The 26178-nt window shown below is 36.6% G+C and overlaps 1 protein-coding gene and 1 long non-coding RNA gene across 9 annotated transcripts in view; one reads left to right on the forward strand and one right to left on the reverse strand.

Moving 5' to 3' along the window:
* PHTF1 (putative homeodomain transcription factor 1) overlaps positions 1-17648 on the forward strand; it is a 43951-nt gene extending 26303 nt beyond the window's left edge. For 3 of the 5 annotated variants that reach the window (XM_072769731.1, XM_072769732.1, XM_072769733.1), the window contains exons 7-19: positions 926-1060; positions 3416-3575; positions 4454-4627; positions 4733-4822; positions 5832-6053; positions 8785-8913; positions 9312-9584; positions 10343-10474; positions 11009-11095; positions 14781-14936; positions 15929-16024; positions 16457-16582; positions 17115-17648. In XM_072769731.1, coding sequence (XP_072625832.1) covers positions 926-1060; positions 3416-3575; positions 4454-4627; positions 4733-4822; positions 5832-6053; positions 8785-8913; positions 9312-9584; positions 10343-10474; positions 11009-11095; positions 14781-14936; positions 15929-16024; positions 16457-16582; positions 17115-17135 — 1801 coding nt within the window. In that variant the 3' untranslated portion in view covers positions 17136-17648. The remainder of the gene's footprint in view (positions 1-925; positions 1061-3415; positions 3576-4453; positions 4628-4732; positions 4823-5831; positions 6054-8784; positions 8914-9311; positions 9585-10342; positions 10475-11008; positions 11096-14780; positions 14937-15928; positions 16025-16456; positions 16583-17114) is intronic. The other 2 variants (XM_072769735.1, XM_072769734.1) reach the window with 2 other exon arrangements.
* Positions 8196-26178, reverse strand: part of LOC140601158 (uncharacterized) — a 42577-nt gene continuing 24594 nt past the window's right edge. For all 4 annotated transcript variants that reach the window (XR_012004205.1, XR_012004202.1, XR_012004203.1 and 1 more), the window contains 2 exons: positions 10983-11110; positions 8196-8651 (listed from right to left, as the gene is read on the reverse strand). This is a non-coding gene — a long non-coding RNA (uncharacterized lncRNA). The remainder of the gene's footprint in view (positions 8652-10982; positions 11111-26178) is intronic.

The following is a 26178-nucleotide window of genomic DNA, read 5'->3' on the forward strand; positions in this document are numbered from 1 at the left end:
TTTTCGTTAGTTATGTGTGTGGTTTTGGAACTGTCAAAGGTTTTTTTTTAGTTAAATGTAGGTCTATTACCTTCCAAAAGTTATATTATCATCTCTCAGAATATATATAGATTTTTCCCCCTAAACAGTTACTCAAGAAGATTTTTTTCATTTGGTACAATGAATTTCAACACATTTATTCTTATTTTTGAATGTTATTTTCAAAAAAATGTTTTTAAAGGGTTCCTTGAAAATTCTGTTCAATTGAATGATTTCTAAGGAAATCACATGTGGTGTATCTCGGTGATTTATAAGAGATCTTTTAACTGCTTAAAGTATCAATGCAAAGTGATCATTTGGTGTATTTTGTGTTCTCTGCTGAAGTGTGCCCAATGCATACAGATTTCTGACATCCATATTTAAAGGAATTGTTCCTTCTGCTGGTGGCATTTGAGTGTTCCTGAAAAGACTTTTGGTCATATGTGTGAAAATTTTTTTCTAGTAATATTTTGGAATATCAGTTCCATTTCTTGAAATATTGAACACAATGATAGCATAGGAGTTTGGTTTGGAACCCAGTTTTAACCTTCAGTCAGAAACATTCTTGCATGATTTATTCTCATTATATGAAGTTCACTATACTTCATTTCACATTGTAGCCCACTGGGATCATTTTCTTTCTTTTTTTTTTTTTTAATTTATTTATTTATTCATTCAGAAAGAGCGAAGAGAGAGGCAGAGACACAGGCAGAGGGAGAAGCAGGCTCCATGCAGGAAGCCGGATGTGGGACTCGATCCTGGGTCTCCAGGATCACACCCCGGGCTGCAGGTGGTGCTAAACCGCTGCGCCACCGGGGCTGCCCATGGGATCATTTTCTGTAGTGATATTTGGGGCATAAATATGAAAGTTCTTGAACCTGAAACTGTTGAAATTTTTTTTTCGTAGAAAATTACGGAAAACTGTCAATGGTGATGGGAGCCGAGAAAATGGAAATACCTCCTCTGATAAAGTCAGAGGAGTAGAAACTTTGGAATCTATTCCCTTTATTGGTGGTTTTTGGGGTACTCTCTTTGGCAACAGGTGGGAAGTCTCACATTGGAACGTTTACTTGATTATATATTCATGTCAGTATTAACCTAGTATGTAATCTAATTAGGAGAACGCAATATAAGCATATTATAATTGTGGTCTGAGTTTTAAGCATTCTAGAAGGATTTACTTCCTTCAGATATCTCCACTGTCTGTCAGGTTATCCATAAGTCCAGGAGTCTACCATAAAAGTTTCATTCTGTTTGATCTTTAATGGTATTTTAGACCACATGATTACAGAAATATAAATACTTGGTAAATATTTTAAGCCATATTGACAAACATCTTGAGGGGAACAAAGAATTTTTAAAAGATTGGGTGTTTTTCAGTGTGGAAGCTGATACCTCTTTAGAAATGGGATGCAGGAGGCTGGTGTTTATGGGAAGTAGTACAGAAAAGGAAATGGATCCAAGAGAAATTCTATCTCCTTCTTGATTTTGCAGTGTCATGACAACACTAGTATGACTCTAAGAAATACTTATTTTGTCATATGTTGGTGATTTTGACTCAAAAACAAAATGCTTTTGCAGTTCCTTTTTTGAAGATGAAGTACATGTTCCCCTCACTTTCCAAAAGTAGAGTGTTCCTATGAAACCTTTTGTGGGCCGAAATGGAATGAAGTGAAGAAGCAATTACCATTAATTTATATGGAAAAATTTTTGAGCCCTCTCAGACCTAAGAAAATAACCTCTCTTAGGATTGTCTGATACCTTAGAACATAGCTTGCTGGCAGATGCACAAAAGAGATTGAGACAAAGCATGGATGCTCATAGATGTAGTTGAAAGCTCTGGCAGCTTAATGCTGAGATGCTAGAGGGTAGCTCCCAGGGAAGGAGCGCTAAGGGGCCACCCTTGCCACTGGAGGGCATGCTGCTTCTTTATTGGCTTGCTGCAAAACAAGCTGATTGCTAGTTTCACTTACACCTTTTTTCATAAAAGCAAAAATCCTCTTCAGAGTTCTTTCGGCTAGCAAAAACCAGTCCTAACATAAGTCTTTCATAAAAGCAAAGAGATATAGTGCAAACTTTTGAAAAGTGGAGAATGCCTGTATAATCACATACTTTTCTAAAGATAGGTTACACTCTATTTTATTTATTAGAGACTTTAAAGATTTTATTTATTAGAGACAATGTGTGAGCAAGCACACAATTTGGAGGTGGAGGGGCAGAGAGAAAGGGAGAAGTAGATCCTGCCCTGAGCAGGGAGCCCGACACAGGGCTCAATCCCAGGACCCTGAGATCATGACCTGAGCTGAAGGCAGATGCTTATCCGACTGAGCCATCTAAGCACCCTACTTACGCTCTTTAGTTTGGGTTCTTTTTTTGTTTGTTTGTTTAATTTATTTATGATAGTCAGAGAGAGAGAGAGAGAGGCAGAGACACAGGCAGAGGGAGAAGCAGGCTCCATGCACCGGGAGCCCGACATGGGATTCGATCCTGGGTCTTCAGGATTGCGCCCTGGGCCAAAGGCAGGCGCCAAACCGCTGCACCACCCAGGGATCCCTAGTTTGGGTTCTTTATGCTGAATGTTGTGCTGGTTACTGGGCATCCCTGTTCTCAGTGATTTTACTATCTAATTAGGAAGATAAGAATATGATGCAATCACAGCAGTGTAAAAATATCATAAGTGGTTACCTGCTGACTAAAGGCCATGCAGTTCAGCAGATGGAGTGATTATTCAGGGGTGAAGTAGTCAACAGGAATAATGAAGGAGCCAAGAATTGCTGGTCTTTGAAAGACAGGAATGGGGAAGACATTCTCTGAATGGCATAAACAGATGATGTGAGGTAGGCATTGGCACTGTGTTTGAGAGGGAAAGTGAAGACTGGAACCCACTTGCTTGCAAAACTGAAAAGAAGAGGCTTACTCTCAAAATTAATTGTGACGAGTCTTTGGAAACTAGAGATATCTGTATTCTGGCTTTCTACACCCTTAGGCAAGCTAAAGCCTGAAAAATATGATTTCTGAATTTTCTTAATTTCTAGAATATATACAGTTGACCCTTGAACAGAGGGCTTAAGGGTGCTTGTTGACTGGAAACCTTACTAGTAACATGAATAGTTGATAAAAATATATTTTGTATGTTATATGTACTATGTTACTGTATTCTTATATAAAGTGAGCTAGAGGAAAAAGAAATGTTATCGAGAAAATCATAAGGAAGAGCAAATACATGTATAATACTGTACTGTATTTTTTTAAAAGATCCACAAATAAGTGGTTCTTGCAGTTCAAACCCATGTTGTTCAAGGATCAACTTGAATTCTTCAAAAGCAAATGATTTCATTAAAGATGGTACTTACAGAAAACAAGCTAGTAATCTTTTTTTTCCTTTTTTTAAAATTAGGATTAAAAAAGTAAAATTAATATGTAACAAAGGGACTGAAACTGACAATGACTCAAGTTGTCTGCATCCTATCATTAAGAAGAGACAATGTCAACCAGAGATTAGAATGTGGCAAACAAGAGAGAAAGCAAAATTTTCAGATGGAGAAAAGTGCCGTAGGGTAAGATTTAGACGAGTACTATATATAAAAATCTTTTCTTTCCCATGTAAAATTTTCCTATTCTTAGACTACTGGAAATATCAAATAGATACTAATGGGTTTATGTAATTTGTCGTAACAAGTAAGTGAAATGTAAAGCCATGGGACACGCAAAAGAGAATAGCACATGAAGACTGTAGTTTATTCTTTTCTAGGAACAGAACCTGTTATGTCATTGGCTACTGATCCAGCCTTAGCAGTGGGCTGGTAGGTTGACTGGATCAACAGATCAGTGTAGAGGCTACTGAGCTGTATTCCAGCGATGCAGTGAGAATATGGTAGGGGTTCAGGAAACTGTTTTCTAGGTGTAGCAGAGATGTTCTGTCTCTAAAACTTCCACTTTATAGTCTTGAAATATTTTCTCATTTGTTAGAGAAATTAACAAATTACAAATTAGAGAAATTACAAAAATAGCTAATGTTCTTGAACCATTACTGCAACCAGGCTCTATTCTAAGTGCTTTACATGTAGTAAGTCATCTGATTGTTTTCACAGCTCTGTGAGATAGGTGCTTTCATTATCATCACTGTTCAGATGCGGAAATGGGGCCTCAGTTTAGTTACTCACTTCCAGTTACTTCACTAATAAGTAGAAGGGCCGTGACTCAGATGCAAGCCTGTGCTTCTAACCTCTACGTAATCTATGTAGCACATCAGTGAGGCTGTTTAGTTCCAAGGAAGTTCACTATTTTTCTTTATTGAGACCAAGTAATATATAGGTTGGGTCAGTTTGGGTTCCCTCTGATTGTTTCTTTGTTTCTACGTGCTTATTTTCATGTGTGCAGCTCCCTAGAGTATTTTGGGCTGTCCCCTGTGAAGAAATTGCTGTTCTCTTTGCAGGAGGCTTTTAGGCATTTGGGTAACGGGGTTTCAGACGAACTGTCGAGTGAGGAGGATGGGGAAGCCCGGACGCAGATGATGATGCTGCGTAGGAGTGTGGAAGGAGCCTCAAGTGACAATGGCTGTGAAGTTAAGAACAGAAAATCCATACTTACCAGGCACCTAAACACTCAGGTAATCTTCCGTTTGTGAAAGTATCGGCACTGACTTCAAAATCATTAAATGGTAACAAGACATGGGATGTGTTTTCTTTTTGTTTGTTGGCTTGATTTTTGACAGGTAAAGAAAACCACTACCAAGTGGTGTCACATTACACGGGATTCGGACAGTCTGGCCGAGTCAGAGTTTGAATCAGCAGCCTTCAGTCAGGTAATGTATCCTTCTGACAGGTCCCTGTTCAAGGCATAGCCTTAACTGTAGTAATAATGGTATCCGTTGCCTTTTTTATTAGTTATCCTAAAGTAGCGGTTGTATTTGCCTGGCTTCCCCCACCACCAGCTGTCTGTCTCCCTATCTGGCAACTTTCATATGGCTACTCACCCCCGGAAGGAGCTCTATTTCACTTTGACTCTAACCTTAAAGGCATCATAGATGACATGATGCTCAACACGAGCTCCGTCAATCCCCAGAGGACAAGAAGGCTCCCTAATATTTACTTGGAATATGGAGCTTATTCTTAAGCATCATTCCTTTGTAAGTGGCACTGATGCTGATGAAGACAAAGTTTTGAGAAAAGACCCCTGAGAGGTGGGAGAAGCAGATCTCATCATGCAGCTAACGGGCATGTTGTCCATTTGGAATATTATCACTCAGAGGTGAGCGGGGTAGCTAGTGGTAGTGTGGTTTTTGTTTTGATTGACAAGGCAGTTGGGGTTGTGGAAAAACTTGCATATTTATGTTTGCACTGCAGGAGAGCTGCTTCGGGCATCCTTTTCTCAGCCTGACTAGCCTTTCCAGGTTTGACCAGGCCCTGGGACATGACTAGATCTCCAGTCACGCTCATGGTATTTAGAGTAGGGGACACTGTGGGTGTGTCATAACCTATATCCAGGGTAGTTCCTCTGGATATGCTTGCAGAGGTCACTGTCATCTCAGGGAACTTGAGTTGAACAATCTCATGATTTGGCAATAACTTCTTAGAGGAAGTCCTTTTAAAGTCCTGCTTGGTAGAGAGTCATCACAGTTTTACATTTACATATTAAAATGTCTTAATTGTAACATGAAGCTTTGTGAATAAATGACTACATGGGGTCAACTTAAGAAAGCTTGCCAGCCATCACCACAGATAATTTGTCTTAATTTTATTTCAGATATATGATTGCTTTTAAAAATGAATGAAGATAAAGATACAGTTTTGGTTTTCTGTATTCCTTTAAAGGGCTCTAGGTCTGGCATGAGTGGTGGTTCTCGAAGCCTCAACATGTCAAGAAGAGACTCCGAAAGCACCCGCCATGACTCGGAGACTGAGGATATGCTATGGGACGACCTGCTGCATGGCCCAGAGTGCCGGTCATCTGTCACCAGTGACAGTGAGGGGGCCCATGTGAATACCCTTCACTCAGGGACCAAACGTGACCCCAAAGAAGATGTTTTTCAGCAGGTCTGTAAAGGTGATGGTAATAATAGCCAATATGTACTATATATTTGCATGTGCTGGGTACCATATTATCTCATTTGACTTTATAATAATTGTATAAGATAGATACTATTATTATCTCTAATTTAGAGATGAGGAAATTCAGCATAATTTGAAAGTGAAGATGTTGGCATTAGAACTCGGGGAAGTACTCTCGAGTTGCCGTAACCTAAATTTTTGTCCATAATACTTTTTTCTCATTTTCCTTAGAATGATCCTTAATGTTCATTTTATGTGAGCAGGATTGTTTGAATGGTCCATCAAACTCGTATGTTCGTATTATATTACATATTTCATGTCATACATGAATTACTAAGAGATGGCATTGCTTGCTTCTCTAATAATGTATAAACCAAGTGATGCTTTTAATTTTAGGCTTTGCATTAATATCATAAAATCAGCCTGGAATTGGAGGTTGCTTAGAAGGTATTTGAACCCTCAACTGATGTAGAAATTCTCATGTGGTAATAATAGTTACTACTTCATAGGACCATTGTGATATATCTAATGAGATAATATAAAGTGCTTAGCACAATGTCTAGCAAAGAGTAAGCACCCAGGAGATGTTAGCATTATTTTTAGTATCCCCACCAGATCATCAGTGGCCTCTACTTAAATACTTCTGGAGCTGGACTGATTATTACTTCATGAGAGAGCTTTCTCCACTGCTGGATAGATTGAATGATTAGAAGTGGTGCTCAAATCAACGTTTCAGATATTTGGTGACAATGTGATTCTTTTTTGGTTGTTGTTCTTTAGGCTAAAGATTTCCACAGTGATGTACAAATACTGGATGGTGGATATTCATTTGTTTAATTAATGAATTTTCTTGATTCTAGGATATCACTGATTTAGGTTATGCATTTTCATGAAAAAAATCCTGCTTCATTAAATGTATACAATTTTTAAAACCTAGTCAGAAACAATGTATGTTTTCTCATTAAAGCTTTAAGCTTTTTTCTTTCAATTTTGCTATCAAAGTTTGAATCTAAATATCCTTTACGTTCAGTCTGAAGATTCATCTAAATCACATTAGCCCTCAGTAGTTCTGCATAGCATCCTGATAATCTTGACCTCCTTTGCACTTTGGGGATTTTCAGTATAATTTTAAGGCATATATAATAATAATTGGGTAATACGGAATTCTCTGTATCAAAAGGAATTCATCATTTCCCAATTCCCCTACCTATCCTGTTCTTTTATTCCCCATATTTTTGAATGCCCTCACCAACCACACCTAAGACAGAAACCTTGGAGACCCCACCTTCTCCACATGTTTCTAATCTGTCCTTATATCCCCTTGACTCCACAGAACAATACCTTTCTGTCTGCTTGTGTCTCTCCTGCTTGGGGCTATCTGGATCATTACAGCAGCTTCTGTGGGTTTGCTTCCTTTGTCTGTTCTTCCACAGAGCCGCAGCCCGAATGATGCTATTCCCCTTTAAATCCTTTAACTACTATTTCCCCCCCTTGGGATTATTTGCTTCTGTTTCTCTCTTTGCACTGATACAATCCCATCTCTGATCATACCCCCACCTGCTCTCACATACTACACTTTATCTCAACTGGACTTTTTTCAGAGCTGTACCATTCCCCGTGTGCCTCTGGCTTATTTGCCTGGAACACTCTTTTCTCTGATACTCGATCCTTCAGCTCACTTCTTTTTATTTTTCAGGTCTTGGCTAAGGAAGCCTTCTTCGTTTGCTCCCAAAGCCCTCTTTCCTCCCCCTATCATGCCATGTAGTAACTTTATTTAATCATGTCTCCATAAATCTTAAACTTCTTGATGTCAGGGACCTCATCTGTCTCATCCTCCTGTTGTATCTGTGGTGCGTGTTACATAGTTGGTGTGTCATATATTTTTTTTGGCATCCTCAATGAATAAATCAGTAAATGCTCATCAGCATTATGCTAGGCACTGTAGTAGATAGAGAAGAAATCTACGCCATGTAGTCCTTTTTTAGAAATTTAGTTTGAGGACGAGATGATTATAGGGGAAATAAGTAGAGGACACTAGAAAAATAGCATATAATTATGTGCTAATTTGTCTGATACACTAGGGGTCTTTAATTTCAGAGAAGGACAAAATAGCGAGACTTGTCACAATGAGCTGACTGTGTTGGTGAAGGGGACTTGAGTTGGTACTTGAAGAATAAGAACTTATGTGGCAGAAGAAAATGGTACTTTTTTTTTTTTTTAATCTTGAGCTTCCTCTTGAGTTTTCTGTGCTTTTCTGTGTCCTGATTAGACCAGAGAAAGGCTTAACTCCTCAGTTATTCATGTAAAGTGGAAGGCCTATTAGAGGCTCTCCTACCTAACTTCTTGCTACCGCCAGTACAGTCACATTGCTCTCTATAAATACTTCTCTCCTTAACATGCCACAAACACACCAAGCTTAGCCTTACTTCCAGACATTTAGACAGGGAAGCTACGTTGGAGATCATGGAATCCTACTTCCCATCATCACAGATGTTTAGCCTCTTTCCAGGTAAGAAGTTGGCTTTTTGAAGAAAAAAGGACCAGAGATGAGCATCACGGAGGTGGCCATTGGCATGATGAGCTCTGGGAAGGAGAGAAGAGAATGATGAGGTCCAACACTGGTGAATGTGGCCTGGATGCTGGAAAATGGGGAAAAAAATCCAACGGAGGAAACAAAAAAGAGTGGATGAAAATAGTTTTATATTTTTCTTTTTAGAACCACTTATTCTGGCTTCAGAACTCAAGTCCTGCCTCTGATCGAGTTAGTGCAATAATCTGGGAAGGGAACGAGTGTAAAAAGATGGATATGTCTGTGTTGGAAATAAGTGGCATCATCATGAGCAGGGTAAGATTTCATAAGTTTTCAAAATTTTCAGAAAACTTGTTTAATGATCAGCTATTTCATAGGATCAATCTATTCAGTAATCAAAACACTGCTTTTGAAACAAATACATATATTTTTAATTTTGTAGTTAGAATCTTTACTTAGCAGAATATTTTTTTATTTGTAACAAAGTTTTCTGTGAACATGATCAATTATTCAGGTATACTCCGCAAATATTCCCTATGTCATTTAAGCCTGATTTTTAAATAAAATCTAAAAGTCATAAGTCTGTACATCATTTTTATTTGTACTTCTTTTAGCTATAAAACAGTTTTTAATAATCTAAATAGTACTTGATAAATACTGCTTCGCAACTCCATTTAACTATGTAATGATGGACATTTTAAATTAATTCCCAGGTTAATGCATATCAGCAAGGAGTAGGTTATCAGATGCTGGGAAATGTCGTTACCATTGGATTAGCATTCTTTCCTTTTCTACATCGACTTTTCCGCGAGAAAAGCCTTGACCAGCTAAAGTCCATCTCAGCTGAGGAGATCATGACTCTCTTTTGTGGGGCACCACCTGTTACACCTATTGTTATTTTGTCTATGATTAACTTTTTTGAACGATTGTGTCTTACTTGGATTTTTTTTTTCATGATGTGTGTGGCAGAGAGAACATATAAGCAGGTCAGTATAGAACTAAGTAAAATTTCTTGCCTCTGGTTTTGCATATGATATGCCACTGAGTTGATTTTGTTCTCTTGATTTGTTCCCTTTCCAAAAGTTAATGTGGGCAATAAAGGATTGATGAGTGGGCTTTGGTATTTGTGGGTTTAACACTTGTATTGATTATTCACAAATGACATGTTGTAATTTGGCATTTCGCTGAGTTCATGTGTAAGAGTAAGTGGCTTAGGCAGAGAGTGAGCCTAGCTGACTGCATGGCACCTGTGCCTCAATGTGCCTTTGTCCTTGTTTACCCATAACATATGTAGTAATTCTCAAAGTGAAAACGTTTCTGTGGAAAATGGGTGAGTGAGAAATAAATTTATTGAATTTTGATAAGAATTAGGAATCGAGGACTTGCTTATTGGTGATATGTGCAAAAAACATGATTTTAAATGGAAATTTAATCTGGAATTAAACCAGAATTCTGTATAAACATTTGTGTGTGTGAAGTTGGGGATTCACAAAGGTTTCCAAATAATATTCCTTGAAAATGTCAAGAGTGTACCATATTATGAAGACATATATTATTATGAAATGTGCTTTGGAAGAAACAGGGTCATGAACTATTAACTTGGTCTGAGTGACCACTGATTAGAATTTCATCCTTTTGTTATTTTTCATATACTGGGAATATTGTTTATAATTATATATATAAATATATACACAGATACACCCATGTACCTTTTACTTTGTGATTTTTTTTTCTAACTCTCTAGAGATTTTTATTTGCAAAACTCTTCAGCCATATTACCTCTGCTAGGAAAGCTAGGAAATACGAAATACCTCATTTCAGACTTAAAAAAGTGGAGAACATTAAGATATGGTTATCACTGCGTTCCTTTCTAAAGGTGAGTTTCATTTGACTAATGATAGAATGTGTTCAAGAATATGCAGAAAACCTCAGTGAAATTCCTGGCAGCAGATACTCAGTGGGCAGGGTGGTTAGTTCTATGTGCTGGACAGATTGTGTCAATGGCTGACAGACATAACTGAACACCAAGTTGGAAGTGATCTATCTGCTGAGCTGGTGGAGGTAAGTAAATAAGAGCTTAGAAAGGGAAAAGAAAATTCAAATTCCTAGGACAGAATTATAAATTGAAAATTGCATCTTTTTCTGACTTTTTGGAAAATATTCCAGCTGAAAATACATCCGTGAATCACTCACACTCTTAATTTGGAACAGCACGAATTTCAGTGCTTAAACTTAAACTGTCCAAAATGTGTTAAAATCCTACTCCAGAAACTTCTTATAAATATCTATTTTCAAAAAAAAAAAAATCTATTTTCACATTAATGTAGTGAAATTCAGAGTGCAAATGATGTGAGGTCCATTGCTGTCTCTAACTGTAATCTTACACATTAACTTGCATCTCACTCCACAGAGACGGGGGCCACAGCGTTCAGTTGATGTGGTTGTATCTTCAGTCTTCTTACTGACACTTTCGATTGCTTTCATTTGTTGTGCCCAGGTAAGAGTTTCATATCTGTTTTAATGAAAAATGGAAATTATGATATGGTTCACTATTTTAGGTGTGTATGTGTGTGTGTATATGACAAAAATTAATTTCTCAAGAGCAAAGCACTGGCATGGTTATGTTGAAATACCCATTTTTTAATGTATCTAAATTTCCTTTGCTATGTTGAATGCTCGTTAACTTTCCTTACTTTTGAAATGAGAATAAAGTAATTCTCAGTGCTTTAAGACCCTCAGATCACTCTAATTCTAATTGGCAATTTTTGACTGATAATAAAGCTGTCATTCCATGAGGGTTACAAAATAGTGATTTTTCTAATTTCATCTTTCTTTCATTTTTTAATTTTCACTCTGTGGTTGACCTTTACCTACTTCCTTCCCCCCTCCCTCCTTCCTGTCCTTCCTTCTTTCCTTCCTTCCTCCCTCCCTCCCTTTCTTCCTTCCCAGACTCATATATTCTGATTTTTATCCAACAGATTATAATCTATTACTCTGTTTCTTTTTTTTTTTTTTTAATTTTTATTTATTTATGATAGTCACACAGAGAGAGAGAGAGGCAGAGACACAGGCAGAGGGAGAAGCAGGCTCCATGCACCAGGAGCCCGATGTGGGATTCGATCCCGGGTCTCCAGGATCGCGCCCTGGGCCAAAGGCAGGCGCTAAACCGCTGCGCCACCCAGGGTTCCCCTATTACTCTGTTTCTTTTGATGACTAAATCATCCCAGATGTGGCTAGTGGGGAGGACCGTTGAAGCTCCCTCCTGTATCCTTTCAACAAGTCCTTGTATCAATTTGAGGGTGGAGGGTGGACTTTTGTGCTTTCTTGATGACAAGAAGTTTCAGGCTTACCTTTGATCATTCCATTTGTTGAGTTTTGTCTTAATTCTACTGTAGTCAGAACATATTCGAATGTTTTCACTCCTTTGAAATTTGTGAAGCTTGCTATATTATCTGGCATATGATCAGTTTCATTAAATCCATATCAGCACTTTGAAAGAACTTGTATTCTGTTGTTTGGGCGAGCAACATTCTCTAATTAGTCCAAGTTTATTAGTTGAATTGCTTGCATCTCCTCCATTCTTACTCATATCTTTGGTCTGCTTATTCTGTCAGCCATTGACAGAGGTCTGTTCAAGTCCACTGTGGTGGTGGATTTCTCTTTTCCTCCTTTTATTTCTGTCAGTTTTCACTTTATATATCTTGAAGCCAATTCTTATGACCTTCATAGTTCTTCTTTTTTTCTCAATCCAGGATCACATGTTGCATTTAGTTGTCCTGTCACTTTAGTCTTCTTTAACCTGGACAGATGTCAGGCTATCTTTATCTTTCATGACCTTATGAAATATCTCTGAATCTAATGTTCTTAACTTAAAGTCTACTCTATTTATATTAACTATACCAACTGTCTTTTGATTCATTTTTGCATATCTTTGCCCTTTCATTTATTTTGTCTTCATATTTGAGTCATGTTTCCTGTAATCGACATAGCTTTGTGTATGGGGGGGGGAGGTTCTTGTTCTTAATCCAGTTTCACAGTCTTAGTGTTTTAGATTGTCTGGCTCATTTACATTTCATGTAATTACCACAAATACAAATACTGTTTAGTTCTTATTTGGTCTACCTATTAATTTTTCTTTTTTCGCTCCTTTCTTGCTGTCTTTTATTCATCTAATATTTTATAGTATTCCATTTAATCCTCTCTGTTAACTTACTATATGTTCTTTTACTCCTGCTGACCTCAGAGATTGCAAAATATATCCTTAGCTTATTATAGTTAATAATTTATTAGTTTCTGCTTCCTTGTAATGCTAGGCCCTTAGAACACTTTATCTCATTTGTCCATTCACCCATTATTAGTGTCCTTCATTTAAATTTTACATATATTTTAAACCCACAAGATGTAATTACTATTTTTTTGTAGTCAATTATTCATTTATATTTACCTACGTAGTTACCCTTTTCATTGCTTTTCGTTAGTTTCTTGATTTCTCTTTTTCTTGGAATTGTTTTCCTTCTGTTTGCATAATCTGCTTGGTGATAAATTCTGTTTTTATTTGTTTGAAAATGTCTTTTATCACTTTTGTGTTTAAAGGGTGTTTTTGCTGAGTATTCATTTCTAGGTTGCCAGTTACTTTCAGTACCTTTAGGATTCTGTTATCTTCTGATTTCCATGTTTTATCTTGAGAAGTCAGCTGTTAGTCTTATTGCTGCTCTTTTAAAAGTAACATCCTTTTTCTCTGGCTGGTTTTAAAAGTTTTTCTTTGTGTTTGGTTTTATAGCCATTTGGCTGTAGTTTGTGTGTTATCTATTGCTACACAACAAACACCACCCTGCTGAAAAGATGGGCCTAGATTGGTATTAGTTGTTCCTTTCATCCCCTAGTCATAACTGATTGGCTAAATGTATCCCTCTTTTGGAAATTAGAACTGAAAACCTGAGATAACAGTGGTGGACTTTGGAAAAGAAAGGTCTGTAGGAGTCAGTGGGCCAGTAGGGTACTATGATAAACCAAAACTAGAGCAAGTCAAAGTTGGGGGGTAGCAGTAAAAAAAGGTCTTGCAAGGCAACAGAATTAGCTAAGAAGTGGGGAGATGGGAGCCCAAATGGCCCTCAAGGAAGAGAGATGGAGAGGGAAGCTGTTCCTTGACTTCCTGGTTTTCAAAAGGCTAGCATTTGGTTTTTCAGTGAATTTTTCAATAAATTCCATGTTATCTTGAGCTCGCTTGAGTAAATTTTGAAAAAAACAAAGACTTTTACCAAAAAACTTGATACATAATAGGCATTTGATAACTGGTAGCTGCTGCTGCTATTATTTGGATCCTAAAAATGGAGCAAAGAACTGACCATCAGGATTTTCTAGTCATACCAGTAGGATGGGCCACATATTTTAGGAAGCTCTACTAGCCATATAAATGCAAACTTAAGGGGATCCCTGGGTGGCTCAGCGGCTCAGCCTTTTAGCCACTGCCTTTGGCCCAGGGCGTGATCCTGGAGTACTGGGATTGAGTCCCACTTTGGGCTCCCTGCATGGAGCCTGCTTCTCCCTCTGCCTGTGTCTCTGCCCCCCTCTCTCTCTCTCTCTCTCTCTCTCTCTCTGTCTCTCGTGAATAAATACAATCTTTTTTAAAAATGCAAATTTAATACTTTGAAAAAATGGTCACCGTGTATTTGTGATTGGGCACACCAGTGGTTTAAAAGACTGAAATGTGTTTGTCTTATTTTACTTTTTGTACATTTCCTCCTTTGTTACTTCCAGAATTTGCTGTCTTTCATGCAAAGGAAAAAAAAATATCTGGGAACCTAGAGAAATAGAGTGATTAGTTAAATAGATAATACTTTATATAAGTATTGAAACTCTTCTGCTTTGAGTGTAAAACATTGGGAACTTATAAACCTCTTTAAGTTTCTAGAGTAGGGATCCCTGGGTGGCGCAGCGGTTTGGCGCCTGCCTTTGGCCCAGGGCGCGATCCTGGAGACACGGGATCGAATCCCACGTCGGGCTCCCGGTGCATGGAGCCTGCTTCTCCCTCTGCCTATGTCTCTGCCTCTCTCTCTCTCTGTGTGTGACTATCATAAATAAATAAAAAAAATTAAAAAAAAAAAAAAAAAAGTTTCTAGAGTAAAGTGATAATTATAGATTTTTGAGACAAATGAAAAACTTAACTTTGATTCTTTGCATAGGTTCTCCAAGGGCATAAAACTTTCCTGAATGATGCTTATAATTGGGAATTTTTGATCTGGGAAACAGCTTTACTACTTTTCTTACTGCGTCTGGCCTCACTGGGTTCTGAAACCAATAAGAAATACAGCAATGTTTCAATATTACTTACTGAACAGGTATTGATTGGTCCTTGTCAATTTGGTTCTGAATTTAGAGATGACATAATAAGATTTGTGCAGAAGATTCAGGGTTAAATCTTAGAGTTAGCACTTTCTGGCTATATGAACTTATAAGTCACTCTGCTACCATGTAAGTGTTTCCTTCTGATAAAATGAGGGCAATAATCTTCCCCCCTGCTCCCAGGATTGTAAGAATTAAGATCTTATGGATTGAAAGTATTTTGTATATTATAAAGATATCTTTATTGGTGGTAATGGAGCATGCTTTTAATCTCATATTCCACATCAAGTGGATCTTTATAATACTTGTCATTTAAGTGTGTTTAATAAGCTTCTAGAATTTCTTCTGTATCAGCCATAGAATGCATTCAGTGTTTGGAAAATACTTGCTCTTTAGTATGTGAATGGATAGTAAGATTGGGAAGTGTTTCTTATAAATACAGAGTAGTATAAAGGGGTTTTTTTTTGGTTTTTGTTTGTATTTAATTTCATGTTTATCCATAAGTTTTAAATAAAAACATTTAGTATCATTAGATTTTCTTTTTTTGCCTTAGAATTATAGTGGAAAATATTTCCTAGTAGAGAAAAAATAAGGATATAGCAAGTTAAAAGCAGCAGCTATTTTCTTATATTCCATTAGTGTTTCACAAGGATATTAGATTATGTGAGGGACACCAAAATGAATAAGCCAGAGCTTTTGAAGTTAAGGAATTCACATGTTATTGGTTATATTGTAATTAATATTACACTTTTCATTGTTTTGATATTTAAATGAATTTATCTTTTTCTTTTTTTAATTCACTAAATGCCTTTTCTTTGCCAGATGTGACCAAAAGAGCTGAGGGTAGGGTTTGTGACATCTATGTTCTGTAGAAGTAGCTGCAGGAATTTCAGAATTTATTTGAAAATATCCTCGAATCTGCCAGACTTAGTGTAGTATGTATATCTTTTTCTCTGACATTTGCCTTAATCTCTCTTTTTTCCCTCAGATTAATTTATATCTTAAGATGGAGAAGAAGCCAAATAAGAAAGAACAGCTTACTCTAGTAAATAATGTATTAAAGCTGTCCACCAAGTTATTGAAAGTAAGTAATATCCTGTGATACACTTTTACGAGCACTTAAATCAACACTTTATGTATTGGAGAAGACTCTAGTAACAGATAGATACTGGTCTGTGTACATTCAAAATGCCAACTTGACAGTTTAGGATTAAGGACTATATAAAAAAAACTCCCATCTCATTACCCAGGTTCTGGTGATTGCTAAAGTCTGTTACATTTTTCAAATTAACATTTAAAAAACATGACAACATATCACACAAACCCATCTTTGAACATTTCTAGTGGAAAAGTAGGTGAGAGTCCATTACAGGTCTCTTTTTAAAGCAGCTACTGAACATGAAGGAAAAAATGACTTCTGCAATCATCCTCACCCAAGACCTAAAAGCAGCCCAGAGATAACTGGCAGCCATCGAGAGGCCATGTATCTTATCTCCATTCTTCCATGTTTTTCTAGGAGCTGGACACACCATTTAGACTCTATGGACTGACAATGAATCCCTTAATCTATAATATCACACGAGTCGTTATCCTTTCTGCTGTCTCAGGTGTTATAAGTGATCTTCTAGGATTTAATATAAGAGTAAGTGTGACCAGTACTTTGTAGCACCTGCCTTAGTCTTAAAATTGACCAAATAGAATAATCCTTGCTCTTCACACTGTGTGTGCATGTATGTGTGTGAGAGTGTGAGAGGTTGGAAGACTGGAGACTTGTGTAAAGAACCCTTGGGGTAAAAAAATAGACATTTTGATGGTGGTGCACAGGCTTCTTAGCTTAGGTTTTCTCATGTGACACAAGTGTAATAGACTGTGCTCTTGAATGGAACACAGAATCAAGTTTGAATCTCATGTCAGTCTAATAGCACAGGCTGGGGAAGGGTCATCCTCTCACCTAGGGAATACACTGAGGCAGAATGAATGAAAACCCATGACCTGTGAACTGCAGGGTGGAATTTTTAACCTTGGAAATTGTTGATGTTTCTCCTCTGTGGTGTCTTATGGTTGCTATTGTTCTTCTCATGTAAGGGTTCTCGCTTCATAGTCATGTAAGTGGACCTGTAAACCCCAACTGTTGGTCTTAAAATTAACTCATTTTGGTGGTTTTCTTTTCTTAGCTGTGGAAAATTAAGTCCTAAGCTGAGCCATGTGCCTGGAATCTCCCCTTGCTGGCATCAGGATTTACCCATTAAGGAAGGAGATGACTGCAGAAACCATGAGACACCTACCTGCTTGTTCACACATAGAGGTGCTCTCCGCTCTGCCTAATCTTAGGAGTGGTGTTTTCAGAGGAACAAATCCTTTTCCAGCTGGGCATGCATGCCAAAAACTGTATTTTCATGGTTTTCAAACAATATGAATAGTCAGAAAACTAAAGATCATGTATTATGGTAACATAAGGACAACTTTCTCAGTTAGGAAATTGATTTGGGGCATTTCAGCGCTGTTACGGTTTTATTTACTGCAAGTAGTTTTTTTGGGGTTACTATGGTAGATCCCCAACGCATGAAGAAAATACCTTCTTTTGGAAATGGCAAATTCAGTACTTTTCTATTAAGTCTATACAATTGGAGATTTCTTTCCTCTAGCAAAGAGAGATCAAATTTAAACTATTTTAGGTTGAACCCAAATAAAATAACTTTATTGGAGAATTTCGGTTTCGAGGCTTTTTTTTTGTTATTGCAGAAAAAAATAACCTTTTAACCTGCAAATTTCTGTTAAACTATGGAGAAAATTTTAGTTTACAGTTTTGAAGTTAATCCCAATAACTATAGTTGTTGGTGAAAGAGACATGCATATATCATGCCATGTAATTCAGCATGAGAAGTGTAAGTGTATGCATACTCATTCATGTCCATCATACAACATGGTTTCCATGTAAATCATCTGAGCTGTTACCTATCACAATACTAAGGGAAGCATTGATTGTTGTATGACTTAATGTACTCAACCCTCAGTACAATTTCAGGTCCCTAGTGTCTATACTCAGCCAAGTTATGCCTTTGATGATTTGAATTCTCTCTCTCTTTTTTTTTAAAGATTTTATTTATTTGGGATCCCTGGGTGGCGCAGCGGTTTGGCACCTGCCTTTGGCCCAGGGCGCGATCCAGGAGATCGGGGATCGAATCCCACGTCAGGCTCCCGGCATGGAGCCTGCTTCTCCCTCTGCCTGTGTCTCTGCCTCTCTCTCTCTCACTGTGTGCCTATCATGAATAAATAAAAATTAAAAAAAAAAAAAAAAGATTTTATTTATTTATTTATGAGAGACACAGAGAGAGAGAGGCGAGATATAGGCAGAGGGAGAAGCAGGCTCCATGCAGGGAGCCTGACGCAGGACTCAATCCCGGATCTCCAGGATCACGAGCCCTGGGCTAAAGGCAGGTGTTAAACTGCTGAGCCACCCAGGCTGCCCCTATCTGAATTCTCTTATCAACATTCCCTGTTACACACACATGCATATACATATGTTAATGAAAACTCATAGCTACATACAATTCCTGCTCTTCAAGTTATCTGCTTTGAAGAATCTCTTGAGGCAAATTAAAAGTCTGAATATTTTAATGATAAGATTTTATGAATTTTTATTGTTTTATTGAAATAGAATAACCTACAGTGTTATATTATTTTCAGGTGGACAATATAATATTTTAACAATTCTCATTAGTCAGTGCTCATCCCATGATAAGTATACTTTTATTCCCCTTCATTTTGTGAACTTTTAGAAGGAAGTAATTTAGAAACTTAGGTATTACATGTAAAGTAGGTACCCACACAAAATCAATGTATCAATTATACATATCCCAATATGCAGGGAGATTTTTGAAGTCTAAAGATGAATTTCTCAAGAGTCCAGGGATTGAGGTCAGACCTATCTGGGTTCATATCTTTGGCTCTGCGACTTACTAACTTCATGGTCTAAGGCAAATTACTTAACTTCTGTGCATCTCAATTTCTTTATCTGTTAAGCGGGCATAACTACTATATAATTGAGTTTTTAAGGTTGAATGAAATTATCTTGTAAGGTACTTAACACAACAGATAGTGTGTAGCACTTTGTAAATCCTTGACAAACATTTGTTATTATTTAAGAGCTTTAAAAAATCTCACTGATAGATTCCTAACTGGAATCTGAAGATAGGAACATAGGAAACAAGGTTGCTGAACAAGGAGGGATGACCACAAATTTGCAGCTATTTCAAATGCTGCATGAGACTTATAATTTCTTTTAAAGGTACAACTCTATTATAGTGATTTGCCTGTAGAAGCAACTATTTTGTAAAGGCACTTCAGTATCTCAATGGATGGCTCATAGAAATCATGTGTTTACTATTTTCCATAAGGAACAATACCAACTGCGAATGCAAGATTGAGCTCAGTGCAAATTTCAGATGAAGAAAGCTCGTGTCTGTATCTTTTTCTCCTACAAAAAAGTGCTGTTTGGTTTTTATTTGCAACTTTTACACAGTGAATTGTTTAAGTACAGCATTTAGTTTATTCTTCTGGGTTGTTTCAGTTACAGTTTTGATAGTATATAATTGGTTTAAATTATTTTTCAGGTGGATAAAATTATATATAAGTATAGTCGTTCATGTCAGAAACAGTAATCATTCTTGATTCCTTCCTCTTCCTTAAACCTTATGTCTAGGCACCATGTCTTTGAATAACCATATTCTAACTATTTTTCTTTTTTTTTTTTTTTCTATTTTTCTAATCAGTCCACTGCTCTCTACACCTCCTTCTATGACTCCAGTCCATGTCAATATTCTTTGTTCTTTTGGACAAGTTTATGCTTCCTTTGCTCTTACATATGTATGGCTCCTTGTCCACCAAGCTCAATCTACTTTTCTCAGAAAGTTAATGTGTTTTTCTTAAAATGCAAGCCTCATCATTTAGAATCTATTAGTGGCTTACAATTACTTTGAAGATAAAAATCTAAAATCCTTTTAGCAATGTGTACAGGCCCAACTAGTTGAGAAAGATTTTTGAATCTATATTTGAAAGATATTTTTGCTGGGTATAAAACTAGTTTTAAAGGTGTTGCTCTGCTGCCTCCTGGATTGCGTTGTTTCTGACAAGAAACCTGCTGTCATTCTTACCTTTTTCAACCTCGGCTACCTTTAACTTAAGGCTTTTATCATCAAATTTGTGCAGTTTAATTATAATGTGCATTGGTGCAGTGTTCTTCATGATTTTTGTGCTTGGGGTTTGTTGCACTTATTGGACTTGTGGGTTTATATAGTTTAATTTTGGTTGTTATTTCTTAAGATAAGTTTTCTATACTCCACTCTCTACTACATCCTTCTGGGACTCCAATTTACATGTATGTTAGCCTGTTTGAAGTTGTCCAACAGCTTACTGATGTTTTGTATGTTTCCCATCTTCTTTCTCTGTCTTTAATCATGGATAGTTTCTGTTGCCATGACTTTAAGTTCACTAACTTGTTCTTCTGCACTAATTTGCTGTTAATCTTACCTAGTGTATTTTTGTCTGTGGAAATCCGATTTTTTAAAAAAACCTTTCATGTCTCTCCTTACTAGGCTATTTCTTTTCTCTACCTTGTTTAACATGATAAATATATTTATAAAGAAACAGTAAATAAGAACATTAAAAGAGTTATTTGTATCATTTTTGGGTTTGTTTTTAATTATTGTTTTTTCTTGTTTTGGGTAATATTTTCCTGCTTCTTTGCATGGCTGGTAATTTTTTTTTATTGGATGTGAATTTTACACTATTGGTTGTTGGGTTTTTTTATGTACATGTGTATTCTTTTAAATATTCTTGAGCTTTGTTGCTGGAATACAGGTGGGTTACTTAGAAACAGTTTGATCATTTCAAGGCTTACTTTTAAGCTTTGTTAGGTGGGCCAGAGCAGCCTATTTAGTCAAGGCTACTTTTCTATTGAAGCAATATCCTCCTGAGTATTCTACCCCAATGTCCTGTTTATTATATAAAGTTTTTCCAATTTGACTGTGGGAACACAAATTATTCCCAGCTCAAAATTTCCCTGCCTCTTTTTGGTAGTTCTTTCCATGTCATTTGGTATTTCTCAACAACAATTATTGTGCTGATCAGTACTTACCTAAAGACTTGAAAGGAACCCTCTGGACATTTTTTTTTTTTAATCTGTCTTCTCTATGTAGCTGTCTTCTGTCTGGTACTCTTCCTTGCAATAAATTTCAGCTGTCTTGAGCTTCCCAAATTCTTTTTTTTTTTTTTTTTTTTTTTTAGATTTTATTTATTTGAGAGAGAGAGCACGTGAAAGAACACAAGCAGGGGGAGCAGCAGGCATAGGGAGAGGGAAAAACAGGCTCCCTGCTGAGCAGAGAACCCAACGTGGGGTTGAATCCCAGGACCCTTAGATCATGACCTGAGCTGATGTCAGATGCTTAACTGACTGAGCCACCCAGGTGCCCCAGTGTTTTGATATCCTTTGGGTAAATACCCAGTAGTGCAACTGCTGAATCATAGGGTGGTTCTATTTTTAGCTTTTTGAGGAACTTCATACTGTTTACCACAGCAGCTGTACCAGTTGCATTCACAAAAATGTACAAGTGTTCCTTTTTTTCCACATCCTCACCAACACTTGTTGTTTCTTGTGTTGTTGATTTTAACCATTCTGACAGGTGTGAGGTAATATCTCATTGCAGTTTTGATTTGCATTCCTCTGATGATAAGTGATGATGAAGATCTTTTTATGTGTCTGTTGGCCATTTGTATGTCTTCTTTGGAGAAATGTCTGTTCATATCTCCTATCCATTTTTAAAAGATTTTATTTATTTATTCATGAGAGACACAGCGAGGCAGCAACACAGGCAGAGGAAGAAGCAGGCTCCATGCAGGGAGCCTGATGTGGGACTCGATCCTGGGACTCCAGGATCACACCCTGGGCTGAAGGCAGGCGCTCAACCACTGAGCCACCCAGGTGTCCCACTTCTACCCATTTTTAAATGGGATTATTTGTGTTTTGGGTGTTGGGTTTTATTAGTTCTTTATATATTTTGGATGCTAACCCTTAATTGGCTTTATCATTTACAAATATATTTTCCCACCTCTAGACTGCCTTTTAGATTTGTTGATTGTTTTCTTCGTTGTGCAGAAGCTTTTTATTTTGATGAAGTCCCAATAGTTTATTTTTGCTTTTGTTTCCCTTGCTTTAGGAGACATATCTCGAAAGATGTTGCCAATGTCAAAGAGGTTACTCCTGTGTTTTCTTCTAGGATTTTTTATGGTTTCAGATCTCACATTTAGGTCTTTAATCCATTTTGAATTTATTTTTGTATATGGTGTAAATGCTCCAGTTTCATTCTTTTGCATGTGGCTGTCCAACTTTCCCAACACTTGTTGAAGAGACTGTTTTTATCCCACTGGATGTTCTTTCCTGCTTTGTTGAAGATTAACTGACCATATAATTGTGGGTTTATTTCTGGGTTTTCTATTCTGTTCTGTTGACTATGTGTCTGTTTTTGTGCCAGTACCATACTGTTTTGATCTACAGCTTAGTAATATAACTTGAAGTCCAGAATTATGATGCTTCCAGCTTTCCTTTTCTTATACAAGATTGTTTTGACTCTTTAGTGTCTTTTGTAGTATCTTTTGTAGTTTTAGGATTGTTTGTTCTAGTTCTGCAAAAATTCAGTTGGTATTTTGATAGGGATAGCATTAAATGTGTAGAGTGCTACGGATAGTATAGATATTTTTTAACAATATTTGTTCTTCCAGCCCATGAGCATAGAATGTCTTTCCATTTCTTTGTGTGGTATTCAGTTTCTTCCATCAACATTTTATAGTTTTCAGAGTAGAAGTCTTTGACCTCTTTGATTATGTTTATTCTTAGGTATCTTATCATTTTGGGTGCAATTGTAAATGTGATTTTTTTTTTAAATTCTCTTCTTCATTATTGGTGTATAGAAATGCAAGATTTCTGTACATCAATTTTGTATCTTGTAACCTTACTGAATATACTTACCAATTCTAGTAGTTTTTTGGTGGAGTCTTTCAGGTTTTCTATATAGAGTATCATGTCATCTACAAATCGTAAAAATTTTACTTCTTTCTTACTGATTTGGATGCTTTTTTTTCTGTTATCTTATTGCTGTGGCTAGGACTTCCAGTCTATGTTGGATAAAAGTGACCTGACCTTAGATGAAAGGCTATCAGTTTTTCCCCATTGAGGATGATGCTAGCTGTGGGGTTTTTATATAGGGCCTTTATTATGTTGAGGTATGTTCTCTCTAGACCTACTTTGTTGAGGATTTTTATCATGAATGGATGTTGTACTTTGTCAAATGATTTTTCTGCATCTATTGAAATGATCGTATGGTTATTATCCTTTCTCTTGTTGATGTGATGTATCACATTGATTAATCTGTGAATACTGAACCACCCTGGAAACCCAGGAATAAATCTCACTTAATTGTGATGGATTATTTTTTAAAATGTATTGTTGGATTGGGTTTACTAGTATTTTGTTGAGGATTTTTACATCTGTGTTCATCAGAAATACTGCCCTGTATTTTTATTTTTTGTGGCGTCTTTATTTGGTTTTAGTATCAGAGTAATGCTGGCCTTATAAAATGAACTCGGATGTTTTCCTTCCTTTTCTATTTTTTAGAATAGTTTGAGAATAGGAATGAACTCTTCTTTAAATGTCTAGTAACATTCACCAATGAAGCCATTTGGTCCTAGACTTTGGTTTATTGAAAGTTTTTTTTATTACTGATTCTGTTTCTTTGCCAGTAATCAGTCTTCAAATTTTCTTTCTTCCTGTTTCAGTTTTGGTAGGTTTTATGTTTCTAGGAATTTATCCATTTCTTCTAAGTTGTCTAATTTGTTGGCATATAGTTTTGCATGATATTCTCTTGGAATTGTTTATATTTCTGTAGTGTTTGTTATTTCTCTTCTCTCAGTTATGATTTTATTTATTTGGGTCCTTTTTTTTCTTGATAAGTCTGGCTAAAGGTTTAATTTTTTTTTATTTATTTTTTCCCAAAGAACCAGCTCCTGGTTTCCTTGATATGTTCTTTTTTTTTTTTTGAAAGACTTTATTTATTCATGAGAGAGACACAGAGGCAGAGACACAGGCAGAAGGAGAAGCAGGCCCCATGCAGGGAGCACAACGCAGGACTCGATCCCGGGTCTCCAGGATCACGCCCTGGGCTGAAGGCAGCGCTAAACTGCTGAGCCACCCGGGCTGCCCTCCTTGATCTGTTCTATTGGTTTTTTAGTTTACCATTTATTTCTGCTCTAATCTTTATTATTTCCTTTCTCTTATTGTTTTAGGCTTTGTTTGTTGCTCTTGCTTCTTGAGGTAGGCCTGTATTGCTATAATCTTCCCTCTTAGAATTGCTTTTGCTGCATCCCAAAGGTTTTGAACCATCGTGTTTTCATTTTCATTTGTTTCCATGTGCTTTTTAATTTCTTTTATTTCCTGTTGGCCTATTCATTGTTTAGTACCATGTTATTTAACCTCCATGTATTTGTGGTCCTTCCAGATTTTTTCTTGTGGTTGACTTCTAGTGTCATAGTGTTGTGGTCAGAAAAGATGCATGATATCATGTTGATCTTTTTGAATTTTTGAGGTTGGTTTTGTGGCCTAATATGTGATCTGTTCTGGAGAATGTTCCATGTACACTTAGAAATAATGTACATTCTGCTGTTTTAGAATGAAATGTTCTGAATATATCTGTTAAATCCATCTGGTTGAGGGTGTCATTCAAAGCCTTTGTTTCCTTGTCAATTTTCTGTTTAGATGATTTGTCCATTGATGTAATTGGAATGTTAAAGTCCCCTACTATTACTGTATTATTATCAATTAGTTCCTGTATGTTTGTTATTAATTATTTTATGTATTTGAATACTCCCATGTTGGGTGCATGTTTATAATTGTTACATCTTCTTGTTGAATTGTCCTGTTTATTATTATACAGTACCCTTCTTTGTCTCTTGCTACAGTCTTTGTTTTAAAGTCTATTTTGTCTGATATAAGTATTGCTACTCAGGTTTTCTTTTGTTTTCTTTTTTTGTTTTTTTTTTTTTTTTCGTTTTGTTTTGTTTTTTTTTTTTCCAGGTTTTCTTTTGATATCCATTTGCATGATGATGTTACTCCATCCCCTTGCTTTCAATCTGCAGGTGTCCTAAGGATATCTAAAATGAGTCTCTTAAAGGCAGCATATAGATGGGTCTTCTTTTTTAATCCATTCTGTCACCCTGTGCCTTTTGAATGCAGCATTGAGTCCATTTACATTCAAAGTGATTATTGATAAATGTGTATTTATTGCCATTTTATTACTTGTTTTTTGGTTCTGAAGATTTCCTCTGATTCTTGTGTTTCTCCCTTTCATAGTTTGCTGATTGTTTTTAGTGATATATTGGGATTTCTTTCTCTTTAGTTTACAGGTTTATTAGTGGTTTTTGTTATATGGTTACCATTAGGTATATATATAACATCTCCTGCATATAGCAGTCTATATTAAGTTTATGGTCATTTAAGTTTGAACCCATTATTTACTCCTCACCTCCCCACATTTTAGGTATATGTTGTCATATTTTAAATCCTGTTATTTTGTGAGTTATTGACTGTTCATTCTTACTGCTTTTGTGTACTCTACCGCATACTGTTATTTCTGGACTTTCTACTCAGAGTCCACTTTAATATTTGTTACATAGCTGAGTTACTGGTCATGAACTCCTTTAATTTTTGTTGTCTGGGAAACTCTTTATCTCCTTTTCTATTCTGAATGATAGTCTTGCTGGAAAGAGTATTCTTGGCTACCAGATTTTCCCATTCAGCATTTTGAATATATTGTGGCTTGGAAAGTTTCTGTTCAAAGGTCCACTGATAGCCTTATGGGGTTTCCCATGTAAGTTATTGACTTCTTTTGTCTTATTCCTTTAATATTTTTTCTTTATGTCTTAGTGTGGATCTGCTTTTGTTTATTTTTTGGAGGGGTTCCCTGTGCCTTCTGAATTTGGATATGTTTCCTTCCCAGATTAAGGAAGTTTTCAGCTATTTCTTCAAATAAATTCTTTGCCCCCTTTTTTTCTCTTTTCTTCTTCTGGGATTTCTATAATATGAGTGTTACGTTTGATGGAGTCACAGAGTTGCCTAAGTCTATTCTCATTTTGCATGATTCTTTTTCTCTCTTTAGTTCAGCTTGATTACTTTCAACTACTCTGTCTTTT

The sequence above is a fragment of the Canis lupus genome, chromosome 12, assembly GCF_048164855.1.
Source record: "Canis lupus baileyi chromosome 12, mCanLup2.hap1, whole genome shotgun sequence".
Taxonomy (NCBI): Eukaryota; Metazoa; Chordata; class Mammalia; order Carnivora; family Canidae; genus Canis; species Canis lupus.